General features: G+C 40.3%; 1 protein-coding gene across 2 annotated transcripts in view; it reads right to left on the minus strand.

The window, feature by feature from the left end:
• LOC149246980 (arginine-specific demethylase JMJ20-like) overlaps positions 1-27,607 on the minus strand; it is a 259,009-nt gene that overhangs the window by 54,503 nt on the left and 176,899 nt on the right. For both annotated transcript variants that reach the window (XM_089458090.1, XM_089458089.1), the window contains exons 5-6: positions 15,142-15,211; positions 14,942-15,022 (exon numbers count right to left, since the gene is read on the minus strand). In XM_089458090.1, coding sequence (XP_089314216.1) covers positions 14,942-15,022; positions 15,142-15,211 — 151 coding nt within the window. The remainder of the gene's footprint in view (positions 1-14,941; positions 15,023-15,141; positions 15,212-27,607) is intronic.

Consider the following 27,607-nt stretch of genomic DNA (forward strand, 5'->3'; position numbering starts at 1 on the left):
GGCCCTGGCTTACAGCCTATATACTGTGTCATTGTTCTTATTGTTTTGGTGGTTGTTTGATGTATTGCACATTGGAATAATAAAGATCAAAGCTAATAAGTGAAAAAGTAACACAAACAATTATCAAGTTAAGAGAATTAACATATACATTGCCCTATTGAATTCTCAATAGTGCAAGGCAAGAGAGTGGAGTATCCTTCAGGTTGGAGCTTGAGAACACTTCAGGATGGCAAGGTGGTGCTAGGGTAGGTTGGAGCTTGCATAGGGCGTTGGAGCATCTGTCCAATTATAGCTGGTACACAGGGTGTTGGAGCACCTTCAGGTTGGAGCTTGTAAACTAGGACATTGATGCATCCTCTCAGTTGCAGTTGGTAAACAGGGCATTGGAGTGTCCTATAAGTTGGAGCCTGTAAATCAGGGGGTTGGAGCCTCCTTCAATTGGAGCTGAAAACTTGATGTAAATTTTTTGAAGACAAATATTAAGAAGCGTTTGGTGGTTTTGTCCTGGAGGGATTTCCACCTAAAAAACTTTGTGTCTATTGTCTCTATTTGTTATGCATTGATGAATGGTGTTGATGATGTTTATGTTTATCTAATGCTAACAACAATTAATGCTCCGTGGAATTAGAAATATACCAATTGATAAGAAATATTGACTCACCCCCCTCTTAGTATTTCCAACATTTCCAACTAGCTGAAAACTATTTTTTGTTGATCTAAAGATTAGGATGGGCGTAAAGCAATCTCACAGTGTTGTCCTAGCTTCCCCACCCCTAGGTTATCACTCTAGAGTGCCTAGGCACTATTGAATGACTTTGTAAAAGGTAATTTGTTGTTGTTTCCTATGTTTTTCTGCATATTTTCAAATCTACAAATAGGATAGCAAGCAAATTAACACAACCATCCCTCTTACCATAGGTTTATATCAAGAAACATTTATAGATTCGATAATCATATTAAAATTCACTCGTTTAGGTTATTTACAAGTTGAATATACTGATTTTTGAATGAATTATACCATTGGTCTGCATTTATTTCTTACACAATTCACATTTCCAAATCAGTAAAACATCCAACAATTAAGTCCTCTCTTCATCCAAGATCCCATTCAAGGCACTTGTGTTCAAACTTAGTGTTGAAGAACATGTTTTAGCGAATCCTCCCATAGCCATTCTAATAGAAGTTGGGATTAAAGAATGGTGACTTGTGTCGAGGTGATAGTGGGCACTTGTTCTGTTTGTGTCATCTTAGTAGGTTGCAAAGACCTTGGAAAACCTTGCTAGTTTGAGTGTTAGCATTTCTTTGGTGACATTGGGGAGAAGTTCAATCATCCCAGTGTTTGTATGACAATTACATCATATTTTGGATTCATCCCCTTGCACCACTAACGGTTTTTGGCATTGCTGCTGAGGAGAACGTCAATTAGCCTTGATTGTAAACCTTGGTAAGCTTTCAATTTGTATTTGTACTTTGACGAGATTACTATTTAAGGACAAACTTGCAAGATCTCATTTGGTGACTCCATCTGTATTCATAGCATCAAAAAGGTACAACACAAGATCATCAAGCCAAGGTCAGGTAATCGTTGTCCTTGAGCCTGGGTTATTCTATCAAAGAAGAAAACAAATGGCAAAGACTAGGAAAGTTAATTACATTGCATATTTAGAATCTTTACTTGCATTAAGGCATCTTTTTGTTGAACCTAGTCCAGTTGTGATAGTTACATCTTGGTTAACAAATATTTATAAACCATTTAATTTTTCAAATATAGCTAGTAAACCCATGATCTCCTAGATTCATTTAAAGATAAATTCAAATACTTTGTTCTTTCTTTGAAAGGTGATTCTTCTAAATGGTTTCAAAGCCTCCATACAATAGTATTAGCACATATCAACAATTACATCACAAATTCTTTAATAGATGGTCTATTAAGAAAGATGTTTGTTTTCTATTGAATGCTTTAACTGAAATTATAAGAAAGAAAAATGAAACTATAGATGAGTTCAATATTAGATTTAAAAAGGTTGTCCAAGATATATGAAAACACATAAGCCACCTGATATGTATTGCACTCAATCCCATTTTGATATATTAACCTGCATCTTCACGAATACAGTTTTCGATGCTTCATGTTTGAAGAGGGTTATAGGTGACAAGCTTCCAGTTCAAACTATATTGCCAGAACTTGATGAGAAAGGAAAAATCACATTAGAGCCTGAAGCAATCATGGAAACAAGAATTCGACAACTACGAAAATGATCCACTTTAGAGTATCTTATCAAGTGGAAGAAGTTACCCCCTGAAGATTCCACATGGGAGGATGAGTATTTTATACATAAGCATCCATAACTACTCAAGCGTTGAGGACAACACTTTTTTGAAGGAGAGGGGCATCTTAGGTCCCTGTAATACTAGCATAGCCCTCATATTGTTATTGTTGTGTCCCATGTAGTCCCCATATTGTTATCGTTGTGCCCCATAGAAGCCCACTATTGTTATTGTTCTTCCCTTATATTATAATTGTTATGTAGGCCCTAATTATATTGTGACCCTTTAGTCTCCTATATATACAAAGGAGGTCTTGTCATTTGTATCATTCAAGAATTGTTCATTTATGTGATGTAAAAGGAGGTTTCCCCCTCGAAGAGGCTTATTTTCAAGTCATTGATCTATCTTTTTTTATGTTTTGTGATCTGGTTACATAACATTAGAAGGGTCAAATAGTAACTTATGTTGAGGGTTGAATGAGTCAAAATTAACCCCTAGTTTGTTGAAACATGTAGCTTCGGACGTACTCCCACAACCTCTACGGTATTGGGTTTGTGAGGAGTTCACCCACAAAATGTAATTTGTGGGAAATGTACCCAAGTAGTGAGCTTTGTAACCGAAGCTGTGGGAGAAAGACCCAAGTGACAATTGATTGTTTATTCATTGGATGCATGAGGGGCACCCTTGAAGGGCTAAGGGGCGCCTAGGCCTTCAATGGTGTGGGCAAAAGTCAAACGAAATGAATTTTATTCCTTAAGAAAATGGTTTTAAAGCATGATGGCTTAGGTCGGCTTGGCTAAGTGATGTAACCCTTGGTGAAATATGACACCACCAAAGAATGCTATAAGTTATTAGAAAATCAGAAAGGTAGAAAGACTTTCTTATGTTGATAATTACTTGTGATATCTTTGATTTCTTATTAACTTTCTTATGTTATTTTTTTATCTTTATTTCATCAAGCAATTATCAAAATCAAAACACGAAGATCGAAGACACCAGATGTAGGCACTTTGCTAGGGTTAAAACCCCTATATAGGGGAAAACCTAGTCAAACTCTTCCACTAGCAAATTCAAGTTGAGATAGACCAAGACCCTAGACCCAAAGACCTTCCTCCTCCACCAAGTCAACCTTCCAATATGATTCAGCACACTTCAGCAATCTCTTCTTGTCCAACAACCTCAACGCAACAACAATCTAGAAATTCGACTTCCCAGCTATAGAACTTCAAGCCCCAACTATTGAATTTCAGTCTAGCAACTAACTGCAATTTCAACCCTCCAACAGCTTCAGTTCCTTCGCAAGTGTGAGATAAGAGAGTGAAAAATTTGACTTTCTTAGATAGATAGTGTCCTCCTTCTCTTTCACTAGCCTTTTCCTTCTTCCTTCTTGAATTTTGCACTTTTACTAGCCCCAGAAGATTTAGATCGAACTTGATGAGTGAGTGCTCCAAATGAGGTCGAGTTCTTGCCTTTATATAGTAGTTTCTACCCCTCAGTTAGGCTGACTTGTCCAATTTGAGGCCGACTTAGTGGAGGTGATCTTGGTGGATGTTGGTGGCCACCTGCCTATCCCACTGGGATCCCCACAACTGTCTCTTTCAGTGTTTCAGTTTCCTTAATTGTAGCACAATTTACTATTTTTGGCAGTTTTCCGGGTCCTGAACTTCTGGAGTTGTTTTGAGGCCCTAAACGACGTTTTTTTTGGGAAAATTGGGACCAAAATTGATTTACCAAGCATAGATCTTTCAAAAGTTGTAGTCCTTGGATAGATCTTTCTAACGAGGTATTGTGCGCGTCAAACAGAGATCATATGCCAAAGTTACGACCCTGGGAAGTTGATATACCAATTTACCCAAACGGGACCCATAGTTTGGCGCTTCATCTCCTAGGGTTAAGTTTTTGGATGTTTAGGGTTTTCCATTATTTCTATACAATAAATAGGCCTTCGAGCCTCATTGTAACATAGTTCAGAGGCATGTAGCCGCCACATCTCTTCTCAAAGATAAGCTACCATCGCCCGAGCTAGTTTATTTCCATTTCTATTTGTAAGCATATTTCAGTATTTTACATTAATGAAATGAAATATTATTTCTGCTACATCTCTGTATTTATGGTTATATCTGTAATTTGTTGCGTTCATGTTTAAATCTGGATCAGTGCTATCAGAGTGGTCTGCTCTTTCTCTGGTTTTCTTTGCATGTCCCCAACGAGGTGGGGTTATAAGGAGTTAGGGCTTGAACTAGTCGAACCTTTGCAAGACCAGCCTCGCAAATCCCGACGGCCTCCCATGGCGGAAGAAAAAAAGACGAGGGGGCAGGAGATCCTATCAAAATCGTGCTTGAAGAAGCCCTCGAGCAACAAAGGAATGCGATGATGGACAACTTTGCCCAGATCCTTCAGCGGCTACCCAAGAGTGACGCATCTACTTCTAGCAGCTACTCTAGAAATGCCACACCCTTTCAGGTACAAGTTAACTTTGAAATCCCCATATTCGAGGGTCAAATAGATGCAGATGTTGTAGATAAATGGTTAGATCTGCTAGAAAGGTATTTTTTTCTTCATGATTTTTCCAGCCGAGAAAATATTACTTTCGCTCTTCTCAAAGCTGCCCCCCACGTCAAGGACATGTGGGAAACCTACTGCGAGCAGAAGGATGAAAGTACGGCCTCACTATTTTCAGCTGCACCCACTTGGAATTCATTTCGGAATGCCATAAAGGAGCAGTACTACCATGTCGAAAGCGATGACGATAGTACATAAATTGGACCACGTTGCGGTAGGGAAGGGACAAGACGTGCCAAAGTTTACCAATATTTTTCATACCTTTCGCACAAAGTTGGGTATCAAGGATTCTGAGCGCATTTGGTACTCAAGTACCGCGACTGCCTACACAGGTACATCCAGGATGAGATGGAGTTCCTGGAGATCTCCTCGCTCGGGACGGTGTACCAATACGTTGCCAAGATCGAGTAGAGGTTTAAACAAAAGAAGCATGACTTTGGATATGTGAATCCGAAGAACAAAGGACAAAGCCAAGGCAGGGTGACCCAAGACAACCCATCGAAGCCGCAAGAAAAGAACAACACCATGAAGTCAAAGGACATAGGAAAGTGGTGTGAGTTCCATAAAAGCCCCACTCACAACACAAGTGAGTGTCGGGCCAAGCATTCGCTGGTAACCGAGTTGAAGGCTTCAGAATCAGATGCATGTTCCGACCCTAAGTCAAAACCCGACGAGAGGAATGACAAAGAGAAGCAGATTATTGATGCGGAGCCTTGCGCCACTGTTGCCACCACCAAGATCCAGAAGAATGAGCCCAAAGATACAGAGGAGGGGGAGTGTCTCTTCCACTCACAGATGTGGGTGAAGGATTCTCTGCTGCAGTTCATTGTCAACAGCGGGAGCCAAAAAAACCTCATTTCAGCAGAGGTCGTGAAGCGGTTGGGCCTACCGACTATACCACACCCGCAACCATACAACATCAGGTGACTTCACCAATGACGAGATCTTTGAGTTTGCCAACAGTGTCGCCTTCCCTACAGCATCAAGCCCTTCATAGATGAGGTATTGTGTGATGTTGCACCTCTTAATGTTTGTGATGTATTATTAGGCCAGCCATACTTGTGGAAGCGACATGTTGTATATGAGTCAAGGCCTCGCGTTGTTATTATTTCTTTGAGTAATACATTATACAGGATACCAGAGGTAGCCCCACCTATCACCACTTCTTTGATCTCTGATAAGAAAGGCAGTAAGATCATCTCCCAGACTAGGAAATTTATTTTCTTTCTGGCTCGGTCTCAAAGTAAGGGGAAGATCGTAGCCACATCTATGGCCCCCTGGAAAGGATTCCTCCATGCAGCAGAAGCAAGTGCATACAGTGATGAAAGAAGGTAGGAACATATTCTCCTCACCCACAGGGGTACCATTGCATTGTCAGGTCACGCATTCGTTCGATCTGACTCCTAGAGCACCTCTACCCAACGGGCCGATATATCACCGCTCCCTTGTGGAAAATGCCAAGTATAAGAAGCGACATGATCAGCATCGGGTGCCACGCAAGTTTCAGTTGGGCGACAAAGTCCCGTTGCATCTGCAGAAAGAACACCTTACAAGAGCCCATCGGAAGCTCAGATCACTCCGATATGGTCCTCACACCATTACCAAGGCTGTGGGGAACAATGCATTGGATCACACCATTCCCCCATTTCTTGGCTTGCATCGAGTGTTCAATGTGGACCACCCTCGACCATGCTTCCCACCATTACTGGACACATCAGAGATGATAGAACAATTCACTAGTGACCAAGTTCAGTGGAAGTTTCCCCATCTCATGGAAGCACTCAACGCAATGGGGACCATTGCTTCCTAAGGGGGGAGGAATGATCTAGGTGGATGTTGGTGGCCACCTACCTATCCTGCTTGGACCCACACAACTGTCTCTTTTAGTTTCTCAGTTTCCTTAATTGTAGCACAATTTACTATTTTTGCCAACTTTTTCAGGTCCTGAACTTTTGGAGCCGTTGTGAGGCCCTAAACGACGTTTTTTGGGAAAATTGGGACCAACATCGGTCATAGACAGATGTTGGTCATTCAAAAGTTGTAGTCCTCGGATAGATCTTTCTAGCGAGGTATTCTATGCGTCAAACATAAATCGTATCCCAAAGTTACGACCCCGGGAAGTTGATGTACCAATTTACCCAAACGGGGCCCATAGTTTGGCGCTTCATCTCCTAGGGTTAGGTTTTTGGATGTTTAGGGTTTTCCATTGTTTCTCAACAATAAATAAGCCTTTGAGCCTCATTGTAACAAAGTTCAGAGGCATGTAGCTGCCACATCTCTTCTCAGAGATAAGCTACCATCCCCCGAGATATTATATTTCCATTTCTTTTTGTAAGCATATCTCAGTATTTTACATTAATAAAATGAAGTATTATTTCTGCTGCATCTCTATATTTATGGTTATGTCTGTAATTTGTTGTGTTCCTGTTTAAATCTGGATCAGGAGGAGGTCTAAAAGACCTAATTTAAATTCTTTCTTGACAAATAGAGCCTAGGAAGGGTCTTTTACATTATGACATGGACAAGAATACTTGACAAAAACCCGAGAAGCCTTCAATGGAAGCTATGACCTAAAAACAATTGACCCAAGCATGAAACCCATGCTTTAATAAGTCAATTTCTTTAATAAGTCAATTTATTTTTCCTTGTCTTGACAAATAAATTACATCATGACTCAAATATAATTATGAAGACCGACACTAGTTACATTCTTCAACATAAGTAGGGATGAAAAAGGAGTTTGTTTGGCATCCACGCGAGCATCTTTCCTCAAGAGATATTTGTCCAAGAGAAGGTTGAATGCCTCAATGAGCTGCAGATCCAAAGGAGGGATGAAGTTGGAGCTTGTATGGCCTTCCTTGAGTCTGAAATGAAGGTCGAGTTTGCTCAGGTTAGTGGAGGGTTATCTCTGTGAATTTTCTCCCTTATTGAAGGTTTGTCCTAGAATGTTTAGAGGTTGCTTTCTGTGATTGGTCTGTGCCCTAGTTAGGGCTTCTTTCTAAGTGTATGTTTCCCTTAAGTCTGTAAAATTTCGCTCAATTTTTCTGTGCATGGGAGTGATGACTGAGACCCTAAGAAGGAGAGACATAAACTGTGATTTGGGCCACATTTTCTAACTGCTCTTGCATAGAGGTTTTGTGTATATGTCAATCTTGATGTGGGTTGAAACCAGCTTCAAAGATTGAACATATGTGTGAGCTAAAGGGCAGAACGTAGGGCTAGTACAATGAAGGAAGGAAGGGGTCTGCGTGGAGCATAATCATTGGAGGAAAGTGTTGAGTTGGAGAGTGAAGGTTTGTTCATCTAAGTGGTGTACGGACAACATTTTTTTGTAGCCTATGATTAGTCTCTTTAGTGGTGTAAAGGGATTGTGTATTGGCAAACCTTAAAATTTGTGATATTTGATGAGACAAATTCACACTTAAAGGCAATCATTGGAAGACCCTAAGTACAGTGTTTTATGCAGCAAACCATTGTCGCGAGGGTTGTTGTTGAAGACCCTAAGAGAAATCATGTTTGGAGCAACAAAGAGACAGCTAAAGGGAAGTTTGATAAATATCCTAAGTACGGTAACTTAGGAGTAGTTGAGTTATTGTTGGAGGGAAGCCTATCTTCAGTGATCCTTGGAGGAGCATTGACCCCTGATAGAACGCAGTTTGGTAATATGGATGTGCAAGCGATTCCGAAATTGCAGAGGACCTTGTGAGCAGTAGTGGCAGAGGCATTGGAGTAGTAGTACCCTATGCAAGTATAGATGGAAAAGGACATTCCAATTGTTCAAGGCAAGTGGACTGAAATGGTTGTGGTAAGCGCTTCATTAGCGAGTAAGAATGCCTTGTTCAAGGGTAGATTGATTGTCACATGTTGTTGACATCAAGCCCTAGTTTTCTTTGTATCAAGGATAATTGTAAGGGCCATGATCCCTAGTACGGGAGCCCTATGTTTGTTGTATTAAAGTGGTAATCTGACAGGTTTTCCGTTGTCCAAAAATTCTTGTGTACCACATTGATTCAATGTTGTACATTTTTTGTTGTGCAAGGTGCTTGTGTTGTGGCATTTTACTGTGTTTGTGATCATGTTTAAGACATGTTGATTTGGGGTAGCATTGGATGTGCTCTAGCCATGAAAATTGGTGGAGAGGCTAAAGCACATGAGATCTCCAAGGCCCATAAATGGTTTGGGCAAATTATACCCGATTAAGGAGATATTAAAATAATTAATATTTTTAATGAATTTCCTGAGTCTAAACTTACGAAAAAAATATTAATGGTATTAATATAAAATTGGGTTAGAAGGTTCCAAATGACATGGATCAAGCCAAATCTAATCTTAGTCATTGCTTAGAAATGTAATCTCGGTCGTTGAAGGACCAACACGAAAAGTATAAGAAGAAGCTTGAGGGTCAATTGAGTATGAGACAGAGAGGCAGAGATAGTGTCGGAAAACCAGCGCAGAGGCAGAGAGGCAGAGATAGTGTCGGAAGACCAGCGCAGAGGCAGAGAGGCAGACGCAAAAGCTAGAGGGAGCCATGCAGAGGCTAGCAGAGACAGCACAGAGGCGAGGAGGGCCTGTGTCATCCACGTAGAGGTTACTAGAGTGACGCGGAGAGCCAAAGAGGCTGCGCAGAGCCTCAAAGAGTTGACGCAAGGGGTTTTCAGGCTGACACAGAGGCCAGGAGGGTTGATGCAGTGCTTTAGTTGTGATGGAGAGGGTTTCGTGGTGCAGATTTTCTGAATATCTGCTTCCGAATAGAGAGGTGTTGCTGTCGGATTATTTTCTTTGTCGGATGAGCCAGTTTGGCACCCAGTTGTACTCAGATAGACTGCATAATAAAATAACCCTCAGAATTTTTGCACCGATTTTCCCACATTGGTTTTTTCGAGGGATGAGTTGTCCAAAAATAACGGTGTCACTTGTGTGTTTGCTATTTTTTTCAGCCGCTGATCTGTAGATGGTTGAGACTATATTGTGTTTATTTTGATATTTATATGTTTAAATAACTTGATTGTAATTAACAAGTAGGAGAAATAAACCAGAGAATACAGATAAAATTTCTAACGGGTAATACTTAGAAATTTCAACATGGTATGAGAGGGTGGTTGTAGATCACAGGAGAGTTGACGACACCAGTTGAAGTAGAGCATTTGCAGCAGAAACAATTGTCCCGAGTGACAGAAGCTATTCCTAGCAAAAAGCAGCGGAGAAGGGATGACGCAGAGGCACTGCGTCATCAGTTCGGGCTAGAGAGAGGTCAGCGTAGAGGCTAAGGAGGCAGAAAAAGGCTCACGAAGAGCCACGCAGAGACTAGGAGGATTGACACAGTTGGCTTAGGGAGCATTTCAGCCAGTGCCAGGATTGTGCAGAGCCTAGAGGCTCAGTCCTTCGATTGTTGGAGCTTAGGAAGTTGTGGGCAGTTTGCGAGAAGTGAAGCTGGTGGGGTCTTGTTGCTGTCGAGACAGAACAGTACCTAACGGGGCAAAACCAAGGTAGAGGGAGTCACTACCTAGGCGGATTGCTAGCCAAGAAATCCAGATCAGTGTTGCAGGTGCATCGGAGATCGGTGAGATGTGACTCGTCGATTGGCAGACGAACTTCCAGACGGGAAATAGAGACTCAGAGGGAGTCGAAGAGAGAACTTCCAGAGGGAAGTAGAGACTCGGAGGAGTCGAAAGGAAGAGCAGAGAGATGGCCATGAATGGATTGAGGGATCAGGATAGGCTGGACGAGGCGTCCAACTTTGTCGTCTGGAAGGCCAGGATCCTCTCCATTCTAGATAGACATCGCATCAAGGCCTTCGCCTTGAGAACAATGGCTATCCCAGTTGACAATGAAAAGTACGAGGAAGCAATGGCCAAGGTGAAATGTATAATCCTTGATGGGGTCAACGATCATGTGGTCCAACATATTCCGAGAAGGAGACGACAAAGGAAATGTGGGATGCCTTGAAGATGTTGTACCAACATACTTCTGTGCAGAGGAAGATGTTACTTGAGAATTAGCTGTGGTCATACCAGATGTAGAAGGGGGAGCAAATAGATCACTTCCTCGATAGATTGAAGGAGATCGGAGACCAACTGACTTCCATAGGGGCCACGCCAAAATCAGGAGTTCATGGTGAGGACCGCCCTAAACACAGTCTTCGAGGAGTGGGAGACATTTCTCCAAAGCATTCTGGGCAGGGTGAATCTTCCAGATTGGGAAGAATTATGGGCAGCTCTTCGCCAAGAAGAGATCAGACGACTGTCCAAGACGGGAAGTAGCAGCAAAGAAGTCTAGATCAAGAAGGAAGAGGAAGAGGATGCACCTTTAGCATCTGCGGGGAAGCAGGAGAAGACGAAGAAAAAGGACCTCTCCAAGATTAAGTGCTTCAACTGTGGATAACTGGGTCATTATGCGAACCAGCGTCCGAGGAAGAAGACTAAGGGAGAGGCGTCTAACTCCAAGGCACCGCTAGCGAAGGCGGAAAAGGAGGTAGAGGAGAATGACGATTGTGCCATGAATGCTCATGTACCTCTACAGAAGAGGTGGGGAGACATCGAGTTGTAGTCAGGAAGACTACAAGCGATGAGGGGCAGGATCTTTGAGGTACCTAAACTCTTGGATTATACCTTGCTATGGGAGTCCAGAAGTGAGAAGTAGCACGATGGCGGATGTTAGTAGAAACGGATGCGGATGAAGCGACAAAGAGTGCTACAGTGCAGAAGTCCCAAACAGCACAAAGCTAGCAAGCTGCAGTAGTGCGAGAGGCACAGAGGAGGTTGCAACAGTGCAAGATGGTACAAAGAGGTTTGCAGCGGTGCGAGAGGCAAGGAGTTGTTGCAGTAACGCAAAGGCAGTAGAGGGAGCATGAGATAGCGGCAAAGAGAGCTTCAGCATTAGGAGTGCTTCTAACCTGACAGGGATGTCAATAGTTGGGTGGATCAGTTACTTACCTCTCAGTAACTGAGTTGTAGTGTAGTAGCCAGTTAGCAGTAGCACGATGCAACATGATGAGGAGGTTGCAGTGCAGATGCAGTGTTGGGAGAAAGGACCAGCAGCAGCACGGATGCAGAGGGAGATGTCGTACGGATGTAGCAGTGGCAGTAGCAGGGCCATGGGCAGCAGTATAGGATGCATCAATGCAGAGGATGTTAGGCGGGGAGGCCTAGCATCAGCATAGGTACCGATGTTGTATAATCACAACAATGCTCAGTGTGGAGTATTACTAGAGCACAATCCTCGCTAAGCGGGGGTGTTGATTTGGGGTAGCATCAGAGGTGCTCTAGCTATGAAAATTGGTGGAGAGGCTAAAGCACGTGAGATCTCCAAGACCTAGAAATGGTTTGGGCAGACTCTACCTGGTTAAGGAGATATTAAAATAAGTAATATTTTTAATGGAGTTCCTAAGTCTAAACTTAGGAAGAATAAAATATTAATGGGTATTAATATAAAACTGGGTTAGAAGGTTCCGAATGACATGGATCAAGCCAAATCTAATCATAGTCATTGATTAGAGATGTAATCTTGGTCATTGAAGGACCAACAGGAAAAGTATAAGAAGAGGATTTAGGGTCAGTTGGAAAACACACCAGAGTGATCAGTCATTTGATTTTCTAGAGCGGGGTTTGCTAAGAAAAGTCGAATCAGTGATCAATTTGCGGCGAGGGGCAGTGAGTACGAGACAGAGAGGTAGAGATAGTGCCGGAAGACCAGCACAGAGGCAGACGCGGAAGCCAGAGAGAGCCATGCAGAGGCTAGCAGAGACAGCGCAGAGGCCAAAAGGGCCTGCGTCATCCACACAAAGGATGTTGGAGTGACGCAGAGAGCTAGAGAGGCTGTGTAGAGCCTCAGAGAGCTGACGCAGGGGGTTTTCAGGTTGACGCAGAGGCCAAGAGAGCGGACACAGTGCTTCAATTGTGCTGGAGAGGGTTTCGTGGGGCAAATTTTCTGAATATCTACTTCCGAATAGAGAGGTATTATTGTTGGATTATTTTCTATGTCGGGTGAGCCATTTTGGCACCCAGTTGTACTCAGCTAAACTACATAATAAAATAACCCTCAGAATTGCTACACCAGTTTTCCGGCATTGGGTTTTTCTGGGGACGAGTTGTCCAAAAATAACGGTGTCACTCGTGTGTTTTCTATTTCTTTCAGTTGTTGATCTGTAGATGGTTGAGACTGTATTGTGTTTATTTCGATATTTATATGTTTAAATAACTTGTTCGTAATTAACAAGTAGGAGAAATAAACCAGAGAATACAAATAAAATTTATAACGGGCAATACTTAAGAAATTTCGACAAGACAGACCTGATTCTAAAGTGCCAAGGAAAAATCAACATAGTTTCCTATCAGCCTGTGTTATAACTAGGTAACTAGGAGGAAAAGGGATTCCATCCTATTTGCTTGTATTTTGTTCCTTAGTAGAGCAAAGTAGCTGAATGTGGATAGAGAAAGAGAATAACAGGGGTATTCTACTCTGTAGAAATCCCTGGGCCACAAGTCTTACGCAACTCCATAGACAGTGTATTCTCCTTTGTATTTGCATCATTTCCATTCTAGACAAAAGATAGCAAAATAACCTCACCTTTTAGCTGGGTTTTCACCCAAAAGGATTTAACAAAGCATATTTTGTTCTTCGTGGTGGTTGTAAGTATATTTACCTGTTCTCTATTTCCTGCATTTATCTTTTGCATGTATAAACAAAAAAACAGTAATAGAAAATCAGGAATCTAAAAGGATTTAACTCTTCAATAATATAGATTTTGGTTTATTTTTATCAAATCTGTCGTGACAAACTGTCCAATGGTTGTAGACAAAGCATATGCGGTAAAATTTGTCTTGCATCAAGTTGGAATTTTAGACAAAGGGCATGGTTATTAGTAGGCTGAATGAGAGTGTTTGACTGAAAGAAGACAAGATTTGATTGCAGCAAGACATAATTGTGACAAGTTACAAATTAGATTCCAGTTGCATTAAGGCAGAGACTCTAGTTGTCATGATAAATTCTCCTCGCAATGCTTAAATTTATAGCTTACAGATTGCAACCAGTAGCACTCATTTAAAGGAACATAAGGAAGCTCTTCCTCTTTATATTTATGTTTCTTTATTTATTGCCATGTGTGTAAAAGTATGCAAAGAACTCTATTGGGATCTATTTGGTTTTGTATGTTTTCCTTCATGCTAAGTTGCACGAAACGGGGAAACGGAAACGAGTTTCCGAAACGGGAAGCGATACGAAACACGACCTCCCCAAATTTTGGAAACGGGGAAACGCGAATATATATAATAATATATATATATATATATATTAAAAATATTTAAAAATTATTATTATATATATGTGCAATCATAAAGCATTAATGATACATTTACATTATATGATTATAATTTATTACATTTAAACATTAAGATTAAATTTACATCACATTTACTCATGAGTCATGAATGATCACATAATGAAAATAAAAATATAGGAGAATCCAAAATCAGTCTTTATTTATATTAGTATATGAGGCTGCAAGTACAATAAAGACTATAAGGCTGCAAGAACTATAGAGACAAGTCACAAAAGACTAATCCTCATCATAACAATCCTCATCAAAAATAGAAGCAGCACAATGCTCAACAGTGGATGGTAGTGCTGAAGAAGATGATGCACCAATTCCACTTCCAGATTCGGCCTCAATATTCACACGCAGCAAGAGAATGAGAAAAACTGCTCTTTTATAACTTTAGAATAGGCTTCTAGAATTTACCGGAAACCTAAAAAAAAATTAAAAACAAATTTAAAAAAAAATTAAAAAACACATTACAACTGGGAAATGTGGCTTGTACGGCCTGGAAACGCGTTTCCGGTCGTACTGCCACGTTTCCGTTTCGGGAAACGTGGCAGTATGGCTGGAAACACGTTTCCAGGCCGTACCATACGCGTTTCCCAGTTTCGTTTCCGTTTCCTGCCTGAAACGACCCCTCCCCCCACGTTTCCTGCAACTTAGCCTTCATGCAGTTTATTTTCAACCCTCCAGGGAATCATTTAAGCACATTTTATATTTCAGTCAAATGGAAATTTACAACACTCCATGGAATTATAATGACATAAAAAACGTGGAAAGAACGACCTAGCAACATACCACATTTTTTACTTGATGAAACCAACCACTCGGTACGAAGATAATTTCATTCCTTTCTTGGATACACTCCAACCAATATGTCTGCACAAGTACTATACGATTAACTCAAGTGTTGCACCTGGAACAGAAAATGAAAAGTGGAGATTGTGCCAAGAAATTCAATATAGAAAGTTAAATTTTGCATGGGAAGGACAAACAACCTCAGAAAATCCAGGGAACTGTGTTGCTGAGACATCTCCATAAATATCATAGACAGTTTGCTTCATGTATCTAAACGATGTAAAAGAAAAAATTAGCTTAAAATCAAATCCATATGTTTATATCTAAATCTTAGACTTCTAAATTATTCAAATTAGACTATATGATTATCACATCATGTTTCTCGTCATGTGCTGGAAATTATTGAAATGGTTCACAATGAATCCTTTATCTATGACAAAACTTCGCTTAACATACTGATGCTTAGGGGAATAGTTTGAAAGACATCCTCAAAAATAGAGAATGGACCAAACCTTGGGAATTATCCTATGTCAAATTATATGTCAACTTTTTAAAATTGGAAGAAAACACTTCTATATTGCTTTAATGGGGAGAAAAGCCTAAGCATAACTTGTGTTATATTTCTTGTTAGTCAGTACATTCTTTGTAATTTTCTGGTCTTAGGAACTTGCTTTACACAATCTTTTTGTCCTTAAGCTCATCAATGAAATTCTATCACCTTTATAAAACGTTTCTATATTGTTTGAGTGAGGGAGAAAAAGTAAAGCATAACTTGTATTATAATTCTTGTCAATCAGTGCATTCTTTATAGTTTGCCAGTCTTAGGAATTTGCATTGCACGAATTTTTTGCCCTTAACCTCGTAAGGGAAATAAAAAATTGTTCACAGTTTGACAAGGTTGACATTCAAGACATCAATCATTCATTTTGTGAATTTATTTTAACCAATTATAGAAACCAGATTAGTTGCAAATTTGCAACCAATGTGCCTCCAAAAGCCTTTCAACAGCTCCTTCTCTTCCATGAAAACAGCAAAACAATCTTCAAGCATGGGCAAGCATGCCTTCAAGGTTACTTATCAGCCTCCATATCACCATCAAGTGGATACCCTAGTTCCTCAAGCGGGAAAAAGAAGCCCCCCAAAGTGTGTCTTTTCCATTAAACATAAAGATCAAGCAAATCCTTAGGCTACACCCAAGTGTAATATGCAGGTTTCCAAAGGAAATGTTTGGCTTTAATGTTGGATCTCATATAGCAATAACATTTCCAAGCAGCAGACACATCACTGATTCCAAGCAGCAGACATCGCTGAAAGGACTAATATCAAGTATTACATGAGTCGGCCCTGCCCTTTGCATTTACAAATTTATTATGAGTTTTATCATGGCTCCCATCATGATGTCGTATGTTGGCTTCAGAAATTTTTGATTTGTAAATAAGCTTCCAAATCAATGCAGGTCAGCCCTCAATTTTTCTAGAGCTCAGACCCATATATACATAAACTTCACATATCCCCTCATATACATTGTTATTGCACTGGGCACCCTGTGGCATATCTGTTCATGGAATCACTCTCTCTGAAGCAGGCTTGGCTGTTACAGTTCACTGGAATGGCTTCCTTGACTGCAATGCAGGTGATTGGAGCCTTTGTAATGTACATTAACAAGGGAGAAAATCAGGAGGGACATCCTGGACATCTTTATCACAGCCCATCATAACTCTGTTTCACTCAAAACCAGTGTTACCAAAATCGGGATAAAATCCCGATAAAATCGCCAAATCACAAGTTCCTCAACTAGACGATTTTATCAGCCAAGTTTTTGGCAAGCTTTTGAAAATTGAAAAAATCAGAATTAAATCGTAAAAATTGCGATAAAATTGCAGGTTGATTGAAAAACTTGCAGAGGTTAGTCCGGCCCAGCGTTAAATCAAAAAAATTAGTATTTCTTTTATCATTTGGCACTGTTAGCTCATTGAGTCACCCCTTCAAACTGTGAAGAGAAGAGAACAGAATCTCAGCGTCAAGGAGGAGGAGAATTGCTGTATTTTTCTCCACTGCTCAACTATTTATCTCCAGCAGCCGCAGATTTGGGGGTAGGAGCCAAAATCTCATGTTTTCTTAGTTTGAATGGGGAATCATGGTTACAAATGAGTGTTGCGTTGAATTTATTTGTGTCCAACCTACACAAAGTTGCAAACCATGAATATTCAAAATATTAAAACCCAGTGTTGGGCATTTTCCTGTGAGGGTTTTAATGTTGGTTGTTTTAATGCCAATGAAAAACCTTAACTGTGAGGGTTTTAATGTTGGACATTTTCCTTCAGTTGTTATCCCAATCCACCGATTCAACCCTTCAAGCCATGCATTCCATGAATCTATTAGTTCGTTTGAGCATGACAACATGAATGCATATGGATTTTTTTAACCTTTTAATGAACAATTTTTTATTTTTTCATGTGATGAATAGCTTTTAATTTTTTTCAAATTATCTTTTTGTGCCCTAGGTTCAACTTCAAACAAAATGACGAGGCACTTGAACACTATGTGAGAATATGGTGAACCTGATGTTGTACCCGAGGGAGGGAGGGTCAATAGGCAATATTTGACTTGCAAGTTGTGTGGCAAGCATTTGTCAAGGGGTATCAACCGATTGAAATTCCATTTGGGGCAAATTCCAAGACGAAATAGAGAATTTTGCCCATCGGCAACTTCAAAAATCATTCATAAATCCATTAAATCACTACAAGATAAAGATGATGCCAAACATAACTAGGTAGCAGTGAGAAGTTAAATTGCAGGGGGAGGAGTGAGGGGAAGTGATAGCGCAGAATAGTTTCATATTATGAGAGCTTTTGCGCAGGAATGGAGGAGGCGTGCACCATTTATGAAACTTTGGTAAGGGTTCTTCGTTTGATTGATGGAGATAATCTTGTAATGGGCTACTTGTATGAGGCCATGGATACAACGAGAGCAGCCACCATATCTATCATGAGAATAAGAGGTATGAGGGGTTTGAGAAAAAATAGTTGTTATGGAAAGTGATTGATGAGTGATGGAAAAATACCCTCCATTGCCCCATTCATGTTGTCAAAATCTACCCCAACCCCACATTTTCTTACTCATGTGGTTTCACATTTGATGCAGAGGTGGTGGATGTATTCTTCACCTGTGTTGAGAGGATGGTGTTAATTTACCACTGTTCTATGTTCTTAATATCACCTTAGCCCAATTCTTATCTTTAATTAGCAATTTTTCAAAACAATTTAATCCTCCAATGATTAATAGCAATTGTTGATAGAACAATAAATGCAATGAACAATAAGAGACGCTAGGTTTGGCCAAAGACCAGGTAAAAACCCCACAAGGGGAAAACCCTTTCAAATTCTTCTTCTTATTAGATTGTCATAAAATGTTCAGCAAAGAAAGAGTACAATATTCCAATTCTTCAATCACAAGACTATCCAACAAAACCAACCAAACAATATCTAAGAGATGAACCCAGCAACAATATTGATCGGATTCAACGTTCCAAGCCTACAGTCAACTGTCAATATAAACCCTAGGTCCCAACCACACAGAGCTAGCAATCATGCAGGCAGCTGAAATTCTCCAGCCACGCGAAGCACCCTATATGCATGCGGCTATAGCCAAAATCTTCCTATTCCAACACTATGGCTACAAACAAAAACACTAATCCATATGTTCAAGCCTAGACCCTGCAATTTCGGACCTATACAAACCAATTTTTGCGAACCACTTCAGACCTATGCGAGCCAAACCAAAGAAGAGAAAGAAAAAGAAGATACTTGATGATGATGTCCAAATGAGGTTCTCTTGACTTGTATTAATAGCCATCTAAGGGTGACCAATTTCTCTTTAGGAACGACTTGTCCTTTTGAGTACATGTGGGTTTTCATATTAAAAATATATTTTTCCTTAACCAAGTTAAATTCTTCCAAGGGCTAGGTGGGGTGTTTCTTGATGAGAAAGATTGTCCAAAAGAGAGAATTTGTCCCTAAGCTGCAAATTAACACTCCCTCTCAGCTAGGGAGAAATTACCAACTGCAACATGTGTCCCATCTCAAATATCAAATCAAAAACCATTTATGCTCATCTCTGCTCATATACTGAACACTCTCAAATCCAAAAGAAGAAGAATTTGACATCGGAGGGGAGCTCAAGCTACCACCCTCTATCCAACAATCATCATAGGGGAGTTCTAATGCAACCCACATCATCGGGGAGCTCAGCTCAACCCACTACCATAGGACAATAGTCAGGACACGACTTACCATAATAGGTAAGGATCACAACTATCCTATTGTCTACTGATCTTCTCATCAAGACCCTTAAGAGTCAAGTGGTAGAACATCTGAATCCACAACCATTGGAGGAGATACACACTTACCCTACAAGGTAAGGATAAAACACAACCCAAGGCACTTGGGGGAGATACACACTTACCTTGCAAGGTAAGGATCAAACACACCCAAGTCATCATCTCAACCCATTGGCCAAATGGGGAGGAACAATCCTAACAAGCCAAGCTTGTCGGTAGGATGCATATTGGGATATACTCGACAGGGGGAGATACACACCATGAGGTAAGGATCAGACACACCCTGAGATGACAATAGAGGAGAAACACACTTACCTTGAGGTAAGGATCAAACATTCCTATTATCCACGAGTTCCTTCAACCCCAGGAGCTCCTTGGCTCAATTCGTCACCCTGGGAGCTCAAACAGGGGGGGGGAGCAGCGCTCAATGTCCTTAATCAGTCGAGACCCTTACCCAGGAGGGTCACATCCATCAATCCAATATGTTCTCTAAAGACCAAGAACTTTCCTTTTGGCAAAGCCTTGGTGAGTATGTCTGTAATATGCTCATCAATTGAAATATGACGGAGTCTCACAGCTCCTCTCTACACTATGTCACGTATGTAATGATATTTGATCTTAATATGCTTGGACATGTCATGAAACACAGGATTTTCTGCCAGTCATATCCCACTCTTGTTGTCGCAATATATCATTGTCATATCCAAGACCTGCTCAAAAAACTCTCCAAAGAGCTTCCTCAACCAAATTGCCTCACAACTAGCCATGCAAGCAGCAATATACTCTACCTCTGCGGTACTCAAAGCCACAGACTTTTGTTTCCTACTCATCCAAGATATCATGGAAGATCCCAAGCTAAAATAACATCCAAATGTGCTCTTCCTGTCAATAACATTTCTAGCCCAGTCAACATCAATGTATCCATGCAGTCGTACATCACCTATAGTATATCTCAGACCAAGATTGATCGTCCCATGCAAATATCTCAAAATGTGATTGGCGGCAACCTAATGTGCATGAAGCGGTTCAATCATGAATTGACTCAAGGTGTTCACAGCAAAACATATGTCTAGACGAGTGTTCACAAGAAACATCAATGCTCCAATCAATTGACGATACTCTAAAGGGTTAGCCAAGTCAAGTCCAGTAGCATCTCCGCATAACTTCTTGAAATTCATCTCCATTGGGGTGGCCAAGGATTTGCATTCCATCATTCCAAATCTCTCCAATAACTTCACGACATATTTTCCTTAAGAAAGGAAAATTTCTCTAGGTCTCTGCCAAACTTCTAATCCCAAAAAGTAATGCATCATGCCAAGATATTTCATCTCGAACTCAGAGGCCAACTCCCTCTTACACTCAATCATCAGAGGCTCACTACCTATCAAGAATAGATCGTCAACATATAAAACCAAAATCAAAGGCATACCTTGGACCACCTTGAAGTAGAGGTTGGAGTCAATGTTGCTTCTTGTGAATCCAAGCTTCACTAGGTAACTGTCAATGCTGGCATACCATGCTCGGGGGGCTTCCTTCAAACCATATAATGCTTTCTTCAACCTGCAAACGTGAGTTTCATTGTCCTTTACTTCAAATCGTTGTGGTTGCTCAACATATACTTATTCCTGTAGCATGCCATGAAGAAATGTCTTCTCTACATCCATCTGGTGAAGCGTCCATCCTTGACTAACAATAAGGGCAAAAATAGATCTAATAGTGATATTGCGGGCAACTAACAAAGATATCATCATAATCTTCTCCCTCTTTCTGGGACAATCCTCTAGTCGTGAACCTTGCCTTATATTTTTCAATGCTTCCATTAGCTCCATGTTTAATCTTGTACAACCATTTCGAGATAACGTCGAACTTTCTTTTAGGTCTCGGAACAATATCGCATACATCATTCTTCATAATAGATTCATACTCTTCGACAATCACATCCTTCCAAACTTGTTCTTTCACTGCTTCTTCAAAGGTAGAAGGCTCAGCCTAGATCATGGTGCTCATAACTACGACGTACCCTTGATACCTACATGGCTTCTTAGTTTCTCTAAAGGTCATTTTGGAAGGAACATATCTCTCAGCATCCTCTAAAGTATCACAAAGCCATAATGGTCTTTTCTTGACAGGAGGATCACTAGGAGGAGAATCCAAGGGGTCCATAGGCTCCATGGGATCATCAACAATGTCCTTCTCACATTCTGGAATAGAAGGACCTTCTAATATGTCCATATCATCATCTTTCTTCAGAGGAGGTGGAGGAAGGTCTCTAGCTTTCCCAAGGGCAGCATCTTCATCGAAGGTCACATCCCAACTAAAATCAATCTTCCTTTGGACAAGAATATATATTCTAAATACTTTAGAATTTTCACAATACCCAACAAATGTATCTTTCTTTCTGGTTGCTTCCAGCTGCGGCACATGAAAGTATACAGGGCAACCAAATGTCCTCAGATGACTAATATCAGGCTTTGTACCTGTTGACCATTCAAAGATCACTTGAAGACCCCATGCCTGAGGATATGTCAAAGGCTTCATGTTCCATCAAAGTTCATATATCATCAAATTTTTTTAACTCTATTTTCTTCTTCTCATCCTCTTTTTATTGTACTCAGATTCCACAAGCTCTACGGGGATATTGTAAAGTGATACTAGTGTGATGAATTGAGTCATGTAACAGGCCTAGGTAACTTGGACATTGTCATCAAGTGAGCTTACTCTGGAATTTTTTTTTTACTTAGTTACTTCTTCTCATCCTCTTTTTATTGTACTCAGATTCCGCAAGCTCTACGGGGATATTGTAAAGTGATACTAGTGTGATGAATTGAGTCATGTAACAGGCCTAGGTAACTTGGGACATTGTCATCAAGTGAGTTTACTCTGGAGTTTTTTTTACTTAGTTAATTATTAATACTTTCTAGCACTTAATAATTAATCGAGTTTTTTCTTTTAAGTATAAACCCAGAGCCAAAGTGCGGCTTGATGGCAAGGCCTTTGGTGAGTTCTAGTGCCTAGAGTCATTGTATAATACCATGCTAGATCACTCCTAAAATTTCACAGAATTTGATTAGGTTAGGGGTTAGTTTTTTTATTTTTTAAAATTTCCTGTAGGGTCAAAATTTTAATAAATTATGATTGTAAATGTAATAAGTGGTGTCTAGAGACTTTGTATTGGGTATGTGTGCTCAAAATTACACCTTTCACCCTCAAGTTTCTACTAAGACACACTTTGAGGGGTAAAAAATAAGTTATGGACCCTCAAAACCCACTTTTCTTAAGTTTTATGGAAAATGTGGCAATAAATTAACCCACAAATAAATTAAATGGAGAAAAATAAAAAAACTCATGTGACAAAATGACATGGTAATGACTTGCAAATTATCCCAAGTCAAAGAGCAAGTGAAGGAAGAGTCAAAAGGTGATTTAGCAAATGACATCATTGAGACATTGACCACATGGGGAAATCGAATTCCTAGCTACAATTGAGGAACTCAATTTGGTGACTTGGCAAATTGGATTTCTTGGAGGATCTTGGAATGTTTGGCAAATATTTGATTGGAGATATTTTTGGAGTCTTGTCTCCACTTCCAACTCCATTAACTCTCACACATGGAAACCACACTTTGAGTTGGGGATCCACGCAGCTCCCAAAGAGGCCCACACATTTCTTGTTGGAGGCTCAACGCATGGCAAGGAGGGGATGTGTCACTTCATGGCTTGATGACTAAAATTCGATGGGAGTTAACTCCCTCTTGGTTCACACTTGGCATCTATTTGCCTCACACTTGGAACTCGCATTTCTTGATGGACAATACGTTGGCCACCTCAAGGATTTCGACTTGGATTGATTCCAAATGTGTCATAGCCACTCCACACTTGGAATTTGAGTTGCTCTTCTTGGAATCTTCTCCAAGTCCAATTGTCACATGGTTGTTTCATTGGGATTTGCACCCATTTCCCTATTTAAGTGAGTTATGGGCTCTCACTTTTGTAATCTTGATATGAGCTATTGGGCTTCAGGAGCCTCTGCTGGTTTGTATGCTTGTTTCCAATTAATACAAAATACTTTGGGGTTACACTCGAGGTGTTATTCTCATCTTGTATGGTAATATATTGATACTCTTACTTTCATCTTTCCACTCATTTCATTATGCTATTATTTCCATTATGCTTTTCAAGTTGTGCCGATGTATAGCTATCTTACATTAGCATAAGGTTTATTTACTTGCTCTTGATAGAGAATGTTTTAGTAGATGTCCAATATATCTCTAATTTTTTCTCATCATTGCATGTGATTAAGCCCATATGGATCTACTTTGTCTATGTGAAGTTGTATAGAAAATCTTCCTTTGGATCAAGCTTCAAGCGTGAGGTGAAGTTCTCGGAGTAACCAACCCATTCTTGAAAATACTCGAAGAAGAACACACATTTGTTAATTCTCAAGGCCTCATCTTTCGAATTTATCTTGCAGGGAAATTTGGTTTGGCTTTGGGCTCATATTTCAAGCATAGTTCAATTAAAATTTATCTCTCAAAACATTGTGCTTCACTGATATAATTTTGCTATTTGAGAGTTAAATTATGGCTAAGCAAAGAGGAGAGTTTACTCATACTCTTTAGCTTAGCCTTTGTAGATTATATTGTATATATACATTTGCAATTTTCTTGACTAATTTCATAGCTAACACTTGGTTTATCTTGCAGCCCTCTCTAACTTGTGCTTGTGGCAACTTGCGAATTTATTAGCTAAAACATTTAACAAGTTGTTTGCAGGACCTTCAGCACTCTTTCCAAAACTAGCTTTCAAAGGAGGTCGTGTTGAATTTTGCAGCTTGGGAGGTACTCCAAGCCCCAGGGGTTCAGGGGTTGGAGGACAAAGCACCACAAGGGCAGCTTGTGGCACTAGAACCCAAGAAAGGGGTTTTTGCACCAATCGTGTTTTTGGGGCAGAACCATGATGGTTACACGGCATGTGATGGATGAGGATGATAGTGCTCAGAAAGATGATTCCAACACATCGAAGATCATCGGAATCTGAGTTGTCATTTAGAGATATTAATTTTTTAAGTTGACGTAATTATTGATTTTTCAAGTAGGCCAACTTGAGAAAATCCAATAGAGGTGTCTCTTCAAATGACTCGTTGGAGGCCTTAAAGGCTATATATTGAGGACGAGTTGAGTCATTTTATCCATCCATTTGTGAGCAATACATCTCCAAGTGAGCTTTGAAATTTCGGTGGAGAAAAGAAGCCTAAAGAACAACGTGGAGAAGCCCTAGGAACAGCGTGAGGATTTCAGGATTGTTGTAGGTGACAACGTGGGAATCTAGGGTTGTTTGGGTTGTTGTTTGGGTGTTGTTCTTGGGCTGGGTTTACAGGACAAAAGTGGAGCTAAACCACAGTGAAAAGGAGACCTAAAGACAGCGTGAAAGAGGCTTGAAAGAGCAGCGTGGATTCTCTGTTTGTTGTAGGTGACAACATGGAGGAGAAGGTGTGAATAGGGTTGTCTTAAGTGCGGATTAGGGCCAGCATGAAGGGTTGTCTAGGCCAAGGAGAATAGAGGAATAACGTTGTTGTTTGAGGGTGTTGTTTGGGTCTGTTGTGGAGACAAAAGCTACAACAAGTTGCTGAGCTAGGCCGCAGGCCATAGCCAATAACTTGAGGCTGTTCTAGGTGTTGTGTTGAGGGTTATACAACCAGCAAGGAGCAGCATGGTGGTGGAAGGGTCTCAACTTGGAGAACCGCAGCCCTAGAGGCTTGAAGTGCTGAAATTTGTGAAGGTTAGAGGGCTGATAGGTATGCCATAACCAATGCAAAGAGGTGAACAACAGTGTTTTGAGGTGTAGTGGGTCAAAGGAGTTGACCAGTTTGGATCAGATTCGTTGGTGACTGTTGGAGCCAAGTAGAAGACATATTGTGGGGTGCAATTATCCTCTTGGGTGCAGATCCAACAATGGTATATTGGGAGTCATAGAGCTGGTGAAGGGCAGCGTGATTGACTACCCAAAAGGAGCCCTTGACAAGCTATCCTTGAAGGACAAAGAGCAGCTAAAGGTTGGGTGAAGGACGGTGCCAAAGTGCAGCACTTTGATGGACAAAATTTCCTGCTAGTCTGGTAGATTGGAGCTCGCCAGCACAGAGGAGCAGATTGGATCAGCCCAAGTACATCGTGCAAAAGGAATTGTAGCAGTGTTAGAGGGCAGCCCTCCTGAAGTTGAGTAGAATGGGTGCAACGGACCGGCAGGACAAGATACGACATAGAAGCAGTGAAGCAAGTTTGTCATTGTATCTTGTAACCATAGATTGTTGTATTTATCAGTTTGGATTAATATAACGAAGATTGGTGATTGTACATTATTGTACAATTTTGTTTAAAAACTGTGTATATTGTGCATGTATGATTTACTGCTTTAGAATTTTCCGCTATGCAAAGTAGTTTATGGTTGAGACTCTTGGTTTGGTAGCGTCAATGATTTAAGACTATAACCTAGACCCAAGGTCACAAAATTTCAACAGGTCGTGGGCATTTGAGGCTTTATTTTGGCAAGGTCGAGTTCCATTTAAGGGCAGCAATATTCTCTCTAGGCCGTGGGCTTAAGGAATCCTACCTTCTCTCTCTTTGTGCAAAGTTTAACTCTTTTCAAATCTGATTTTACTTGTAGAGAGAGCCTTCAAGTTTTCAGATCTCAAGGTCTTTCTTGGGCCTCATTTGTATCAAATAGTTTATCAAGGAAAAGTCTATTGTCTAAAGCTTTCATTTGTAAATATTTTCCTTGAGCTTAGTTGAGGCCTTTAGGGGCTCTCATCTCTTATAACTAAATTAATAAAAGGTTGATTTCCTTTTAGGGGGCTTGGGAATTCTTCCCATGGTATCCCTTCTCTCCATTTAGAGGGTGAAACTTTGTTGGTAGATTGACTAACTTCTTAGTTAGTTGGTCTAATCTTCTTCACTAAGCTCACTTGTTAGTTTCATTCCATGCATGACTAATATAACACTCATAACTTTCTTTGCTTTAGCACATGCTCATGATTATTATAGTTTGTCATTTCCATTTTATTCAATATTTGAGCATTCCATTTACAGCACATGCAAGTTTTATTTGAGCAAGCAAGTATTTCATTTCGGCAAATTTAAACTATATTACTTTGTTCTACAAGTTTCTTTGGAAATATTGCTTCAATACTTTTATCAATCCATGTTCATGTGGCATTGTGGTTATTGATGATCATTTCTTGAAGTATTTCTTGTGTTATTTCACTTGGAGCAAATTTATTTTATTGCAAGCAACATATCTTGGAACTTGTGGTTTTACACCAAGCTAATTCTTTCACATTTCATTTTCCATTGAAAGCTATTGGTGACATTTACTTGAAGATTTTCTCTCATTACACTTTCTTTGGAAACACTAATTTTCACATAAGCATGTCATCTAGGCATCCTTAGTATTAATTTGCATTTTTAACTTACCTCCAAGCATAAGCTTGGTTGAAAAACTTTAGGAACCCCCTTTCTCACCCAGCTTGTGAAGCATAGATCCTCTTTTGTGGTTAACACAGTGACCTTGCAGTCGTCAGAGCGACAATCTCTGCAGCGTCGAAGGCATCGGGTGGTTGGATTTCCAGGGGAGGTATCGTTAATACTGTCTCAGTTGTCCTTTCCTGGGTGTCCCTCCACAACTCACACTAGAGACTTGTTTCAAAACAGTTGAGAGAAATAATACATCTAGATAGCCATTTAACTTAAAATATACCAAGATAATTGCATTCCACATTAAATAGATTGCATATCATTCTAATTTAGTCATTTTGGAGCACTTTTAGATTTACTTGCAATATTATTGCTTTCATGTACTTGTCATGATGGATGTGTTGATTTTTGGTGGAGAGGCTACGGCACATGAGATCGCCAAGACCCAGAAATCGTTTGGAGAAATTCCACACAAATGAAGAGATATTAAAATAATTAATATTTTTAATGGGGTTCCTAAGTTTAGACTTAGGAAAATTAAAATATTAATATGTATTAATATAAAATGGGTGAGAAAGTTCTAAATAACGATGATCAAGCCAAATCTAATCTTAGTCATTGAATAGGGACTTAATCTCGGTTGTTAAATCGTCAACAGGAAAAGTATAAGAGGAGGCTTGACGTTCAGTTGGAGACACACCAAGAGAGATCAGTCAGTTCGATTTTTTGGGGCGAGGTTTGCTGAGGAAATCGAATAAGTGATCAGTTGCAGTGAGGGGCAGTTCAACAGGGGGCCGATGAATACATATCAGAGAGGCACCAGAGAGCCGGAAGAGGCAACGCAGAGCCTAGGAGGGTTAG

This window comes from Pinus tabuliformis, chromosome 7, assembly GCF_031772625.1.
Source record: "Pinus tabuliformis cultivar Carrire ecotype Pingquan chromosome 7, CPIR1, whole genome shotgun sequence".
Lineage (NCBI taxonomy): Eukaryota > Viridiplantae > Streptophyta > Pinopsida > Pinales > Pinaceae > Pinus > Pinus tabuliformis.